General features: G+C 38.9%; 1 protein-coding gene across 1 annotated transcript in view; it reads left to right on the forward strand.

Annotated features, from left to right (window-relative positions):
- Positions 1-9024, forward strand: part of LOC121508032 (solute carrier organic anion transporter family member 3A1-like) — a 58668-nt gene extending 49644 nt beyond the window's left edge. The window contains exons 9-10 of the mRNA XM_041784504.1: positions 388-452; positions 775-9024. Of these exons, the coding sequence (XP_041640438.1) occupies positions 388-452; positions 775-1151 (442 nt within the window). The 3' untranslated portion in view covers positions 1152-9024. The remainder of the gene's footprint in view (positions 1-387; positions 453-774) is intronic.
- The last annotated feature ends 3123 nt before the right edge of the window (positions 9025-12147 follow it).

The raw sequence follows: 12147 nt of genomic DNA on the forward strand, positions 1-12147 counted from the left end.
GAGCTGATTGATCTGAAAGAAAGGATTTTAGTTGAGTATTTTACCAAAGACTCCATGAGTTTTGCCAGACAAGGAAAACACTGATGAGAGATCTCTGGACTTAGACAGCCATTGAGCTTTGAGGCAATAGGCTCTAAATATTGTTTTTCTCAGAAAACTGTATTCATGGAAACTGAATGTAACAGCACTGACTACAATTGTTTTTCAAAATAAAATTACATTAAAAATTAATTTAAAAGAAATAATGCAGATAATCAATAAGCTCTGGATAGGGTTTATTAGCTATGAAGTTTTGCTATTTTCTGCTTATTCAGCTATGAATTTTTGCCCTATGAGTGATGAGACTAGCCGTGCACACATTAATGCTCATTGTGTCTTTGTTTTCAGAACTGTGAGTCCAGAACTAAAATCCTACGCTCTTGGAGTCCTGTTTCTGCTCCTCAGACTAATAGGTAAGAAATGTAATAAACCCCTGTTGAATTATTTACTGCTGTGCATTTATATACAAAGAGGAACACTTGTTTGTTAGTTTCTAGTTTGTGTTTCACTTTCTGTGCCTGGTCTTTGTCCGTCTTGTTCCTGGCACGTCCACTGTGGCTCTGCAGTTTGTAGCTCTTTGATGTAAATGTCAGAGCAAGTTTTCCCTTGGGTGAAATGAACGTCATTGGTCCGTCTGTGCAGACAGAAAAGATTCCTGAAAACAAACTGGTGTGCTTTTTGGCCTTTTGACCTGCTGTCTGTCCACACTCCCCCTCCCCCCTCTTTCTCCCCCAGGCTTCATCCCCCCTCCTCTGATTTTCGGGATGGGCATTGACTCCACCTGTCTGTTCTGGAGCACCGTGTGTGGAGAGAAGGGTGCCTGCATGCTGTACGACAACGTGGCCTACAGGCACCTGTATGTCAGCATCGCAATCGTCCTCAAGTCGTCCGCCTTCCTCCTGTACGCCACCACATGGCAGTGTTTGAGGAAGAACTACAGGAAGTACATCAAGAACAGCGAGGGGTATCTAACGCCTACTGAACTCTTTGCCTCTAATGTGACTCTGGACAATCTGGGCAAAGAGATCACGCAGAACCCAGCCAACAGGACAAAATTCATTTATAACCTGGAGGACCACGAGATGTGCGACAACATGGAGTCTGTTTTATAGTGGAGGCTGCAGACTGGAGCCGAGGCTGTCAGTGAGAAACTGACCTGGTTTGTGTCTCTGGTGTCAGTGAGGAGAATGTTCTAGTGAGGGTTTTATCATTTTTCTCACCTAAAACATCTGAACAAACCAAGAAACGTTAGCCAAAACGTTTCTATATCAATACTGCACTTTTTTCTTTTACCAAAATGCAGGTACTCATCCTTATTTGTCAGATCGAATCAAAAACTAAAATAGAAACCTGCCTTTGACACCAGGATAGAGACTGACAGCAAACAGGAGGAAAAATAAGATATGACATACAACACAATATGAAAAACACACTTAAACACAGGATGGGCATCATAGTGAACCTAGAATGACCTGCTATCAACACGGTTTAGATATACAAGATGACAAGAGTTACTGAGAAAAAAAGAAAGTTTAGTTCTCCATCTTCATAATCAGAGAGTTATTTTCCTTCTGAGAGATGTCTGTCTCTGGTTCAGATATCAGATAGAAAGGGTGGCTCATATCAGTGTCCACCGTCAGACTTTAAGCTCATTTATGCTCAATATTTGATATAAATATGGGCACTGACAGCCTTCTGCCCGTATGCTGGCTTCATTCTCTGGGAAGTGATAATGCTGCAGTTCCTCAAGTTTCCACTTGAGGCAGAATGCAAAAGCACCAGGGGTCACTACACACGCCATGTTAAAATGCTGATTTTACATCAGAAATAAAAACGTTTACAACCTGGTTCAAAAACAGGATTTTGGCTGATATAATCAAAACATCTATTGGCACAGTAAGCCCACCTCTTTGTCTGTTTCTACACTAATCTAGAGTTAGTATGAGACGGTGTTCAGACTCAAAAGCCTAAATCAGTAGCCAAAAGACTGACACCACTGAGGCATCAGCCAACATTTCTGCAGTCTTTTGTATTTGTGCATGTTGTCTGGAAGCTTATGGGTACAGATCAAAAATTGCAATACCACCGGTAATCTTGGGGGCAGTGCTGAGTAGCATAACCAACCAACAGTTCAAGTCAAAGCAGCAAAACACCATGAAGAAGACATTGGAAAATAATTTAACTTTTTGAGGAAATTTGACAGATATTGTAAAGGTCGCTAAAAACTATAAACATCATGTTAGCTCAACTGAACACAGGGACATGCAGCTACAACAGAATAGCTGGGCTTAGATCAGATGAAGCTGAAGCAAGGGAAAAATGGAGGTCTGTGCGGGACTGCCACCTCTTGCTGAGTAATTTGTCAACGTCTGTGCTAATAAAATAGATGCACATGAGCAGAGGTGGAAAGTAACTTATTACATTTACTCAAGTTACTGCAATTGAGTAGCATTTTTGGGTACATTTTGAAATTAATACTTTTACTTCACTAGGTTTTCACCAGATTAACTGCACTTTTCATCGAATACAATACTTTTTTATTTTGTTCACCTCTGTTGACTAGACAGTAGCACCCAGAGAGAGAATGATTCCACGTCATATCCAAAACAGCTGTTGCATTTCACTTTGTTATAAAGGTGCGAATTTACCTGAACAATAGTTGGAGATTTATATTTTTTCTGGGTAAGGAAAGATCATATTTTACTTAACAACTCCTCAGTAGCATTTGATACTTTTTACTTTTGCTGGAGTAAATTTATAGACCAGAACTTTACTTTATATTAAGTCAATTTTAACCAAATTAACGGTGCCCTTTGTAGTTTTAGCCGACAAACTTAACCCAGGTAGGTGACATAAATTTCCATCAGGTTCAATGAAGTAATTAGACCTTGTTTTAAGAAAAACATGGTTTATTCACAATCTCTGTCAACAAGACTACATTAACCATAGTTTTAGAGTGTCACAGCACTGTCACTGATTAGTTGATTTCCCCTCAGCCTGTGTGTTGTAGTGGATATTTGTCAACAAAAAAAAAGTTTCAACAAAAGGGACAAACTTTAACAAACGGCCACAATACACCGTTCCAGTTGGGTTGTACCCAGGCAATAAGAAAGTTCATTTCCACTTAGGATTCAATGTTTTTGTCATTTACTCAGCTCAAACAGAATTAACAAACATTTCATGCCACCTCTCATTCTCCTGGTAAAAAAAACATGATCCCCTTCCTGGTGCATGAACCCCAATGACACACCTACTATATATGGGAATATGGGAATATGGGAATCCTGTCAGATCACTGACTGGCACAGTGCCTATTGAATTTAAATACTTTGTTAAAATGTCAAGATTTGGGATCTAACTGATTAATAGTACTACTACTAAATCTCCATGTTTTTATCTGAGAAAAGTTCAGAGGGTCTACTCTTTTAGCAACTTTAGCTTAAGATGAGACCTTTCCATCTAGTTTAAGCCCTTTATGTACAAAAATAGATCAATGCATTTTTAAACAACACAACTGTCACTGCCCACACACGGCTGGGCACATCCATTACAATGGGATAAATGTTAAAAAATTAATCCACCTGCAGTTACTGCCTCACACAGACTGTCTCTGTTGCTCCTCTGTCCAGCTGTTCCCTTGTAGTCGTCTCTAAGGCAAAGCGAGCTAACATCTTATAAATGTTTTAAGTTTCTAACACAAAATTCTGCCATATTTTCTCAGATAGTTCCACCTTTGTTCTTATTGGTTGGAGCTCGGGTTTGAACTGTTGGCTATTTTGCTCAACACTGCCCCCGTCATCAGCAGTGGTATTGCAGTGTTTGGGTCATATCCTTAAGCTGAAGAGGACATGCAGAAATATGGATGAGAAGAACACAAAGTATGGGCAGAAAGCTCCGTTTATCTGTATGCACTTCAGACAGAGCATAAATGAGCTGTTAGTGTGTTCAGAGACAATTCAACACAAGGAATGATACTGAATCAAAGACAACATTTAAGATACATTGGTCACCTGAAGTTCAAATGTATTTATGGGGTGATATTTTGGTTATTTTGGAAGGTACACTCTGTCGGTGAAATTGAACCTTACAACTTCCCTGCTGGGTAACCAAACAATGACACAACTTAAGATAAATCCTAATGAATTTCAACCAACCATTCAGTGTGAAATTAACACAGAACAAAGCTTGTGCTCCAGCCTTATTTCCTTGCTGCAGTGTTAAGCTTACAGAGCATTAAAGAATCAGATTATGATAAACAGTAATGGAAAATATTGACAACTTAACTCAAGGGCAAACCAAGTAGTTGCACTTTTGTAATCTTACCCGTGATGACCCAAACATAGACATAGTCAGGAGTGAGGTCACAAAGATTAAGGACCTACTTTAGAAAACAAATCAAAATGACAACTTTATTGGGTGATATTTAAAAAAAAAAAAACAGAAATGAAATTTAAATTTAATCCATTTTTGCATAAATAACTGAGATTTCATATAAAGGATTTCTTTATTAAAAGCGTTTATGGAGATTTAAAGAAGGTAGAGGTGTGTTGAGCAGCTGTGTTTGAAATATCCCTTTACTGTGTCAGAGAGATGAGCTTTGCTGTGAATGCTGGATGTTTTTCTGGGAATATTTTCAGTTCCAGAGCCACAGAACTGTTATTTTTCTTTATTTTAACACCATTTTCTTGTTGCCTTTTCTCTTTGAAGTTTATAGAAATTAGGTGCAGTTTTAAATTTTTTTTAAATACCAAAACAGATTATGATAGAAAAGAAAAGGAACTAGGATGCCCACCTTTAAATATTTGGACATATTCACATGGACTGACTCGGTAACTTGTGACATCAGTTACACGACTTTCTCTGATTGGATGGCACCAAAACTGCAATTAGGCCAGAAACACTTGTGTCTAAGAGAGACATAAAGCTTTAGATGCTGATGTTACTCCACTCTTGGGGATGCTTCCTGCAGCAGCAATGCATGGAAACGTAGCAACATGATAAATAAGCAAGCAGGGGACACTCAAACAGAACTCTCCAGGGTACATGTATGTGTGTGGAGGGGCCACAGCAGGTGGAGGCTGTGGTGGAGGAGGAGGCCTTCACTCATAGATTCAGTTACAGCGGACTGAGAGTGTGAAGGCATGTGGGTAAAATGCCAAAATGAGGTGACGAGACATGACAACGGTGGGCTAGCTGTCAGCAGACACAGCTTAGCATGACTCACAGTGTCCAGCCAGAATTAGTTCCTTTAAAAGCATGCTGGGAATGCATGCATTAATAACAAAGAAATACTCAGTACGTCACTGAGCTGCACCGACTCTGTGGTCAATGTTAAATACAAATTTAACTCAAATCTACAACCATGGAAGAGCTTTATAATGCATACTGCATTGTGATGTTGAGAATTTTGAACAAACCTGAGCTGACTCATAATCACTCACACTGCAGTGGTTGTCTCACTAATTCTTCTCTTTTTTCTAAATAATATTTATCTTTTAATTCTAAAGAAGTCTATGGGATTCAGATTTCTGTCATATTCCTTTGAGAGAGATTATATTGTTTTTTTCTGGCTTACTTTGTAAGTATTTAATATGTTTTGCATCAAAAATATGGCCATTTTTGTGGCCACTCACCATGCTAAGAGAATTAATTTCTTAAATAAGTTTTCCTTTCTGGTGTTTTGGGATTGACTGGCAAAAGCAACTATGAGGCTAATGAACCCCTTTACTTACATGTCGGGAGTTAAACAAGGAGGTTGATACCAAAGGCATGAGGGTACAATATTGATTTTTGATTCAATGATTATCTTAGCTTAGTTTGGCAAGCATAAAGAGAAGAAATAGAGGAAACAGAAGGCCTGGTTCTCTCCAAAAATAAGTAATCTTATCAACCAACAGGGAACAAGCTTAATAAGTATTGTTCTAGAAAAGTCATAACAAGATGTTATTGAACAGTGAAAGTATGACTCCACTGCACCAAGCCAAGAGTAGTCCTGCAGTTAAGCCCCTGTCTGAGTAAAATTTGTCTCTTTTTTTCACTTACCTGTGTTTATTGTTGCTAGGTTATGGCAGCTGACTCCTTATATTCTCTGAACTATGGATGGATGGTTGGATGGATTTATGGATGGATGGATGGATGGATGGATGGATGGATGGATGGATGGATGCCTGCATGGCTCCATGGAAAGATAGATGGATGTTTGGATGGATGCCTTGATTGATGCGTGGATGTGTTCATGGATGTATGGATGGATGGGTGGATGGTTGGATGGTTCAATGCAAGCATGCATGCATGGATGCCTGGGTGCATGTATGCATAGATGCATGGACGAATGGATGGATGGATGGATGGATGCATGAATGTGTTTATTGATGGATTGATGCATGCATGGATGGATGGTTCCATGCATGGATGTGTGTATGGATGTCTGTATTGATGCATGGAGGTATGGATGGTTGGATGGATTTATGTATGTATGGATATATGGATGGAATCCTTTCCTGGAATTAAAGTTAGCACTAGACCTGGAAATCATACTAACAAAAAGACAGGCCAGAAGTGTTTCGCCTCCACCATTGCTGTTTGAGCTGGTATCCTAAGTCCCGCCCCTTCATTGTTTTAATTGGTCCATATGGGAGAAGTGAAATCAAAAATCAGGCACTTTTTTTTTAACTAATAGTGTCATGGTGTTTTTTTTTTTGTTTTTTTTTGCAAAAAACATTGGTTTGGTATGGAAATTGAGCCCTTAAAAAAGGGGGTCAGAGGGCATAAATTGAAGCATGTTGTAGCTGTTTATTCAGGACGCTTAAGGCCTGCTATACCTTGGCCTCTGTGCCTAACATTAGATTGACCCAAAGTTTGGTTTAGAGAGCATTTCCAGCATGGTCACTCACATCAGTGGGCTTTAAAATGCCTTTTGAGAATCTTAAAGGTGAGGTCACTGAGCCTACATTGATGTTTCATACAGTCTTTGGTGCTGATAGATGAACTTCAAAAGAATTTGAAAGTGGACCAGCTGCTTTTTTTGCTTTTTTTTTTAGCTTCATATTTTTAAAAAAGTCTTGGTATCAACCTTCTGATTTGATTCTTTGAAAGAAACAGTTTAGGGTATTTCCTAAAATGCTTATTTAGTTAAAACCTCTTAACATCCTTTAAGAACCTCCATGATTTAGTTAGATTTAATGCTGCCACTCATATTTATGAGTACTTTTTTGCCTGTCAAAAGGTAAAAATGGCTTTGGACCTACTCCAGTTATAGATATATTTAGTTTAGCTCTCCATGTAAGTCATAGTACAAGATTAAACTTATACACTGGTGGCTCTTTAGCCATATAGAGAATAATATAGAGAATGATGGGTAGAGATGTTGGAATGGACCTGAATTTAACAGAGCCATGCCAAACCACACCAGAAATGGCTGGTTTGATGTGAACTAACAGTTTAAATACAGATTTTTAGCATTTTGGTGAGACTTGAATTTATAAGAACAGAATAATTTTTGGGCACTGACTGAAATGGTTCCTGGCTCCTATGCCAACACTCAGAATGGCTTGATGTTTTGCCAGGATGTAAAAACATTTAAAACAAAGCTTGAACACAGGAAGGAGGGCGATAACTAACATTACCAGCTGGCCACCGTCTCCTCCTCGACGTGCACCAACAGGTGGCGCTGTCTTTGATAACTACACCGTCCAGTGTGTCATAGTGCTGACTCCTCTGTACATAATAGTGCCATTCAAGTGCCAAAGTGACACCATAGAAGTGTTCTGTGACGTCCTGCAGAGATTTTTGTCTCAGCACGCTGGAGCTCAGAGCAGATCCTCCAGCTGTATGTAGCCTTTCTGTGATATCCCTCAACTTATTTCACCATATCATACAAAAGTGTCCCAAAAACATATTGCCTATAAAATACTGTACATGGGTCTAGAATACAGAACTATTTAGGATGTAATACTTGTTAATATGTAGGACTTTTCTACTAGTGAAGGTATTGTCTAATTTAGAATAATCTCTCCTTCCATCAGTGGCAGAGCTGATAACTGTTGTTGCTTTGGTCCAGATAAAACAACATTTTGCTTGAAATAAGTGGCACCAATGTTAAGCTACAGCCTGACATTGTACAGAAGAAAAAAAAAAGATTGGCTGTTGAAAAAAAGCAGCCAAACTTCACTGATAGCAGTCCTGCACCTGTGCCTGGATATAAAGCTCTGAGACTTGTGCCATATCAACCTGTGCACTGTAACATTCAACACTCGCAAAGAAGAAGCCAACATATTCTAGGTCTGTCCCATGCTTGACCTTGCATTCACCTGTGGCGACAGGACTGTTTTGCCTTGTGATGAGAAAATACCTTTGGAGCATAAATGTTTTTTTTTTTTTTAACATCCTGTTATTGTCATTCTTCTCTTTTTGAGGACCTTGCCTTGTGGTAATAGCAGGTTGACTTTTATAGCAGATCTTAAGTGACTGAAATCTTCACATATGAAGAGTTTGCTTCCAAAATTTATAGGCAAAAATCAGCCCTGAGGTTTATCATTCAAGAGGCATTTGGACATCAATGGACAGTTATCCTGTAAATAGGTCCATTATTTGTTTCATTGTTGTTAAATATTTACTATGGATAGTCACTTTTTCTAAATGATGGCTTTATTTTGGAAGCAAACTCTCCATATGTAGGTAGATATTCTCTGGTTAGAGCCTTTAGGCAGCATGTTGCCTCTGACTAGAGTGAAACCATGTGCTAACAATGTTAGTGAGGTTTTAGACTGATGTGTTTGCTTCTGTTATGGGTGGTATTGTTGTTTGATTTCATGGCTCTTTGCAGGAGGACCTGTGAACAGAAAAGGGCATTGAAATAAGAAAAAAAATCACCTATATTTTCAAAGCATCACTTAAGATTTTTAGATGAGCTCTACTGCTTCTTTTTATTTATTTCCTTTTTCTTTAACTTATATGACTTTATATTGAAAAGCTTTATGTTCTGTATATTTCTTGGAAAAGAAAACATGATTGTATGTTTATTGTAAATACATTAAATATACTATTTTTGTTTTTAACATGAACTTTTCTGCCTATTACTCACAAGATATGATGATTTCTGATGTCAGTGTCATGCTGTGATAGCCTTCACACTCAGAGAAAGTTTCATGGCCACGTCAGTCCACCTAACTCATAACCTGACATGCATGAAAGAGTGTTTCACATGTACATTTTACGGGATCTATCTGAGCAACAGTCCATACTCTGTGTTGGGATGGGCAGAACCTTTCAAAAACTCTTTGTGGGTGAAGGGATGAATCTTCTGTCACATTCATTACAGGCCAATCAGAGTGATAAAACATGTAATTGGCTGGAACCACCATGGGGAGTAAACAACATAACATGAGCTTTCAGCCATTATCACCACTAGAGCTCAGCGCGGGACGCCTCTTAATCCTGCTCCCACTGGATCTCCGACTAGTACTGCCTGCTCCCGCAGCACATGCCATCCACTCCCACCTGCACCCACAAGTGTGTCAATCCTGCCTGCACAGCATTGATTCTGACAATCCATGTTATATATTCAGAATAACATTTCTAAAGGTAATAATATTGTTCACTTAAGCACCATCCTGATTAAGTTTCCTCTCTGAATGAAGGAAACCCTAAGAAAACAACCATCCTCATCATGGGTGACGGTGCCACACATGGATAAAAAAAGCAGCTAGGAGCCTCAGACTGATTTAACTCCTGGTTATGGCTTAGTAATAGCAATGTCAAAGTAATATTTATCATCATTTATTTCAAGTCATACAGAAGTGAAATTATTTCCGGATCTCCGGAAAGTTTGTGCATCATCAAAACTGCAGCACACTTCCATCAGCTCTCACAGACAGTAGGCTAATCTTTACTCTATTTAAGTCATGCTGTGACCATCCTCATCATCATCTTGGCCTTTTAACGTATTTACTAAGTTTTAGGCCTTGTCCACACTGTGACAAAAACAAAATATTTCAAAATATTTCTGTTTCGCTTCTGTTTCGCTAGTTTTCCGTAAACACGGAATCCTTCAGGAAATATCTGCACAAGCACGGAACCACTGAAAATGACTTAAAACATGGTAGTATAAATGCCAAGCCTGTAAGTGGTGCTGTAATGCTGCCACGGAAATGCACCGAAAGAGAGAAGAAAATTACAGAAAACTGCCCCAAACCTTCTCCTGGTTGCCCTTTTGGTTGTTCGTCACGGTGGATTTAAGAACATCTGGTGTCTCTTGTTATCGGTGGTGGTAAGGAGCGTCAGATTTTGCTGTAAAAGCCATAATAAGCTCAGTAGCTTGTGCAGTACTAAAAACAATCCTGTAATTTGCCATTGTTGTTTTGGTTTGACCCGTACATGCGGTTTAAGTGGGCTATGCTATGTGTGACATAATCATTTCAAGAAAGATGCGGTTGGCTGTCCACATGAAGACTAAATGGTAAGCATTTACAGATTTGTTCACTCTGGGACCCGGTTTCAAAAAGTAGCGTTTACGGCCTCCCATAACACAGTTTCAGTGTGGATGAAACGCCGATACGACAAAAAACTTTTGCATATACTCCTGAATTCGTCTCCCCGTGGACGGGGCCTTAGATCACTCTCTTTATTGCTTTCAGTGTGGTTCTTTAATCCTCTCTTAATAAAGAAATGTTCTGAAATCTTCCACCTCACTGGCAGCCATTGTTCATAGACTTGCAGTTCAACTAAACCAAGCCTGTAGCTACTGTCTGAAAAGGTACTGAAATGGGATTTTAAAGGTAGCAAAGATCAGTAAAAAGAGGCGAAAATGGGCAAAAATTGTGCGAAATTGAGGAAAAGGAAGGAGAAAAGGAAGGAAAAGTGGCACAAATGAATAATTTCAACATAAGAACCAAATTAAAGTTTGACACTCTTTTGCGCCAAAATAAAGTGACATTAACCATAGAGGTGTAACGATTTATCGATGTACTGTATATCGATATATCAATTGGTTGATTGATGCTCCAGTCAGATCGATGGAAAGTCAAAACATCGATCTAAATTGATGACTCAAGCTCCACTTCTATTTTGAAATTCCCTCTGCACGCCTGTTAACAGTTTCCGCCCCAGGCAGCGTCCTCAACAAGCTAGCTGCAAGCTAACTAAGTAGCAGCAGTGGCTTAAAGTTTCACGGCTGAGGGAAAGAGGATATCCTCTCCTCTCTCGGCTGTGTGGACATATTTCAGACATACACTACTGCAGGATGGATCTCTCCCCTAAGTTTGCCAATTACATCTACGTTTTTATCTGAATATAACCGCTGTATGAGATCGTTCACAGATAAAAACACTCCATTCGTTATGGCTGAGGTAGCGCGAGTGCTGTCTGCAGCAGACCGCAGATACACAGAGAGGAAAAAGTCCGCTGCTGCATGTCTCCTTTGATACACTAATGCTGCGTTCCATTTGTCATTGTAACTTGTATTCCGACTTGTTTTTCCAACTTCCGACCAGAAGTGGCAAATGGAACGAGCACCCCGACCTTGGCGTCACATGGTAGCACAAAGTATTAAGTGTAGTAAAAACTTTGAATTTGACCTGTTTTCAGAACTGTTTGCTGTTTCTCAGTGCATTTTTAGAAATTGTAGACACAGCACTACCCTGCGGTTGCATGTCGTGTGCAGCAACAGTCTTTTCATACAGGAAGTACTGTGCAATGTGCTGTTTTAAAGGTTTATTGGCTAACAACTGATAAATGTTGCTAAAAACAATGACAGGCTAACGCAAGAAGGGCATCCGTCATTTTTCCAACTTTGTTATTGATATATGTGAAGCACATACATGCATACTTACAGATTTTATTCAAATGATTCACCTGTGTATATATGAATTGATACACTATATACATATAGGGTACCTAGAAATTAAATAAACATATTTAGAGATTCACAAATGTCCAGAGTTTTCATTGTTTTTATGTGTTTCATTCCATGTAGTGAGCTCATATAATATTCTATTTTCATTTTAAATTTTTGTATCTTTTGTAACTTTTGAGTCCATTTACACTTCTGGATATAATATCTATCAAACAGTACAAGTAAATTCAAAATAAAAAGCTTTTGAAAGTTTCCAT

The sequence above is a fragment of the Cheilinus undulatus genome, linkage group 1 (assembly GCF_018320785.1).
Source record: "Cheilinus undulatus linkage group 1, ASM1832078v1, whole genome shotgun sequence".
Classification (NCBI taxonomy): Eukaryota; Metazoa; Chordata; class Actinopteri; order Labriformes; family Labridae; genus Cheilinus; species Cheilinus undulatus.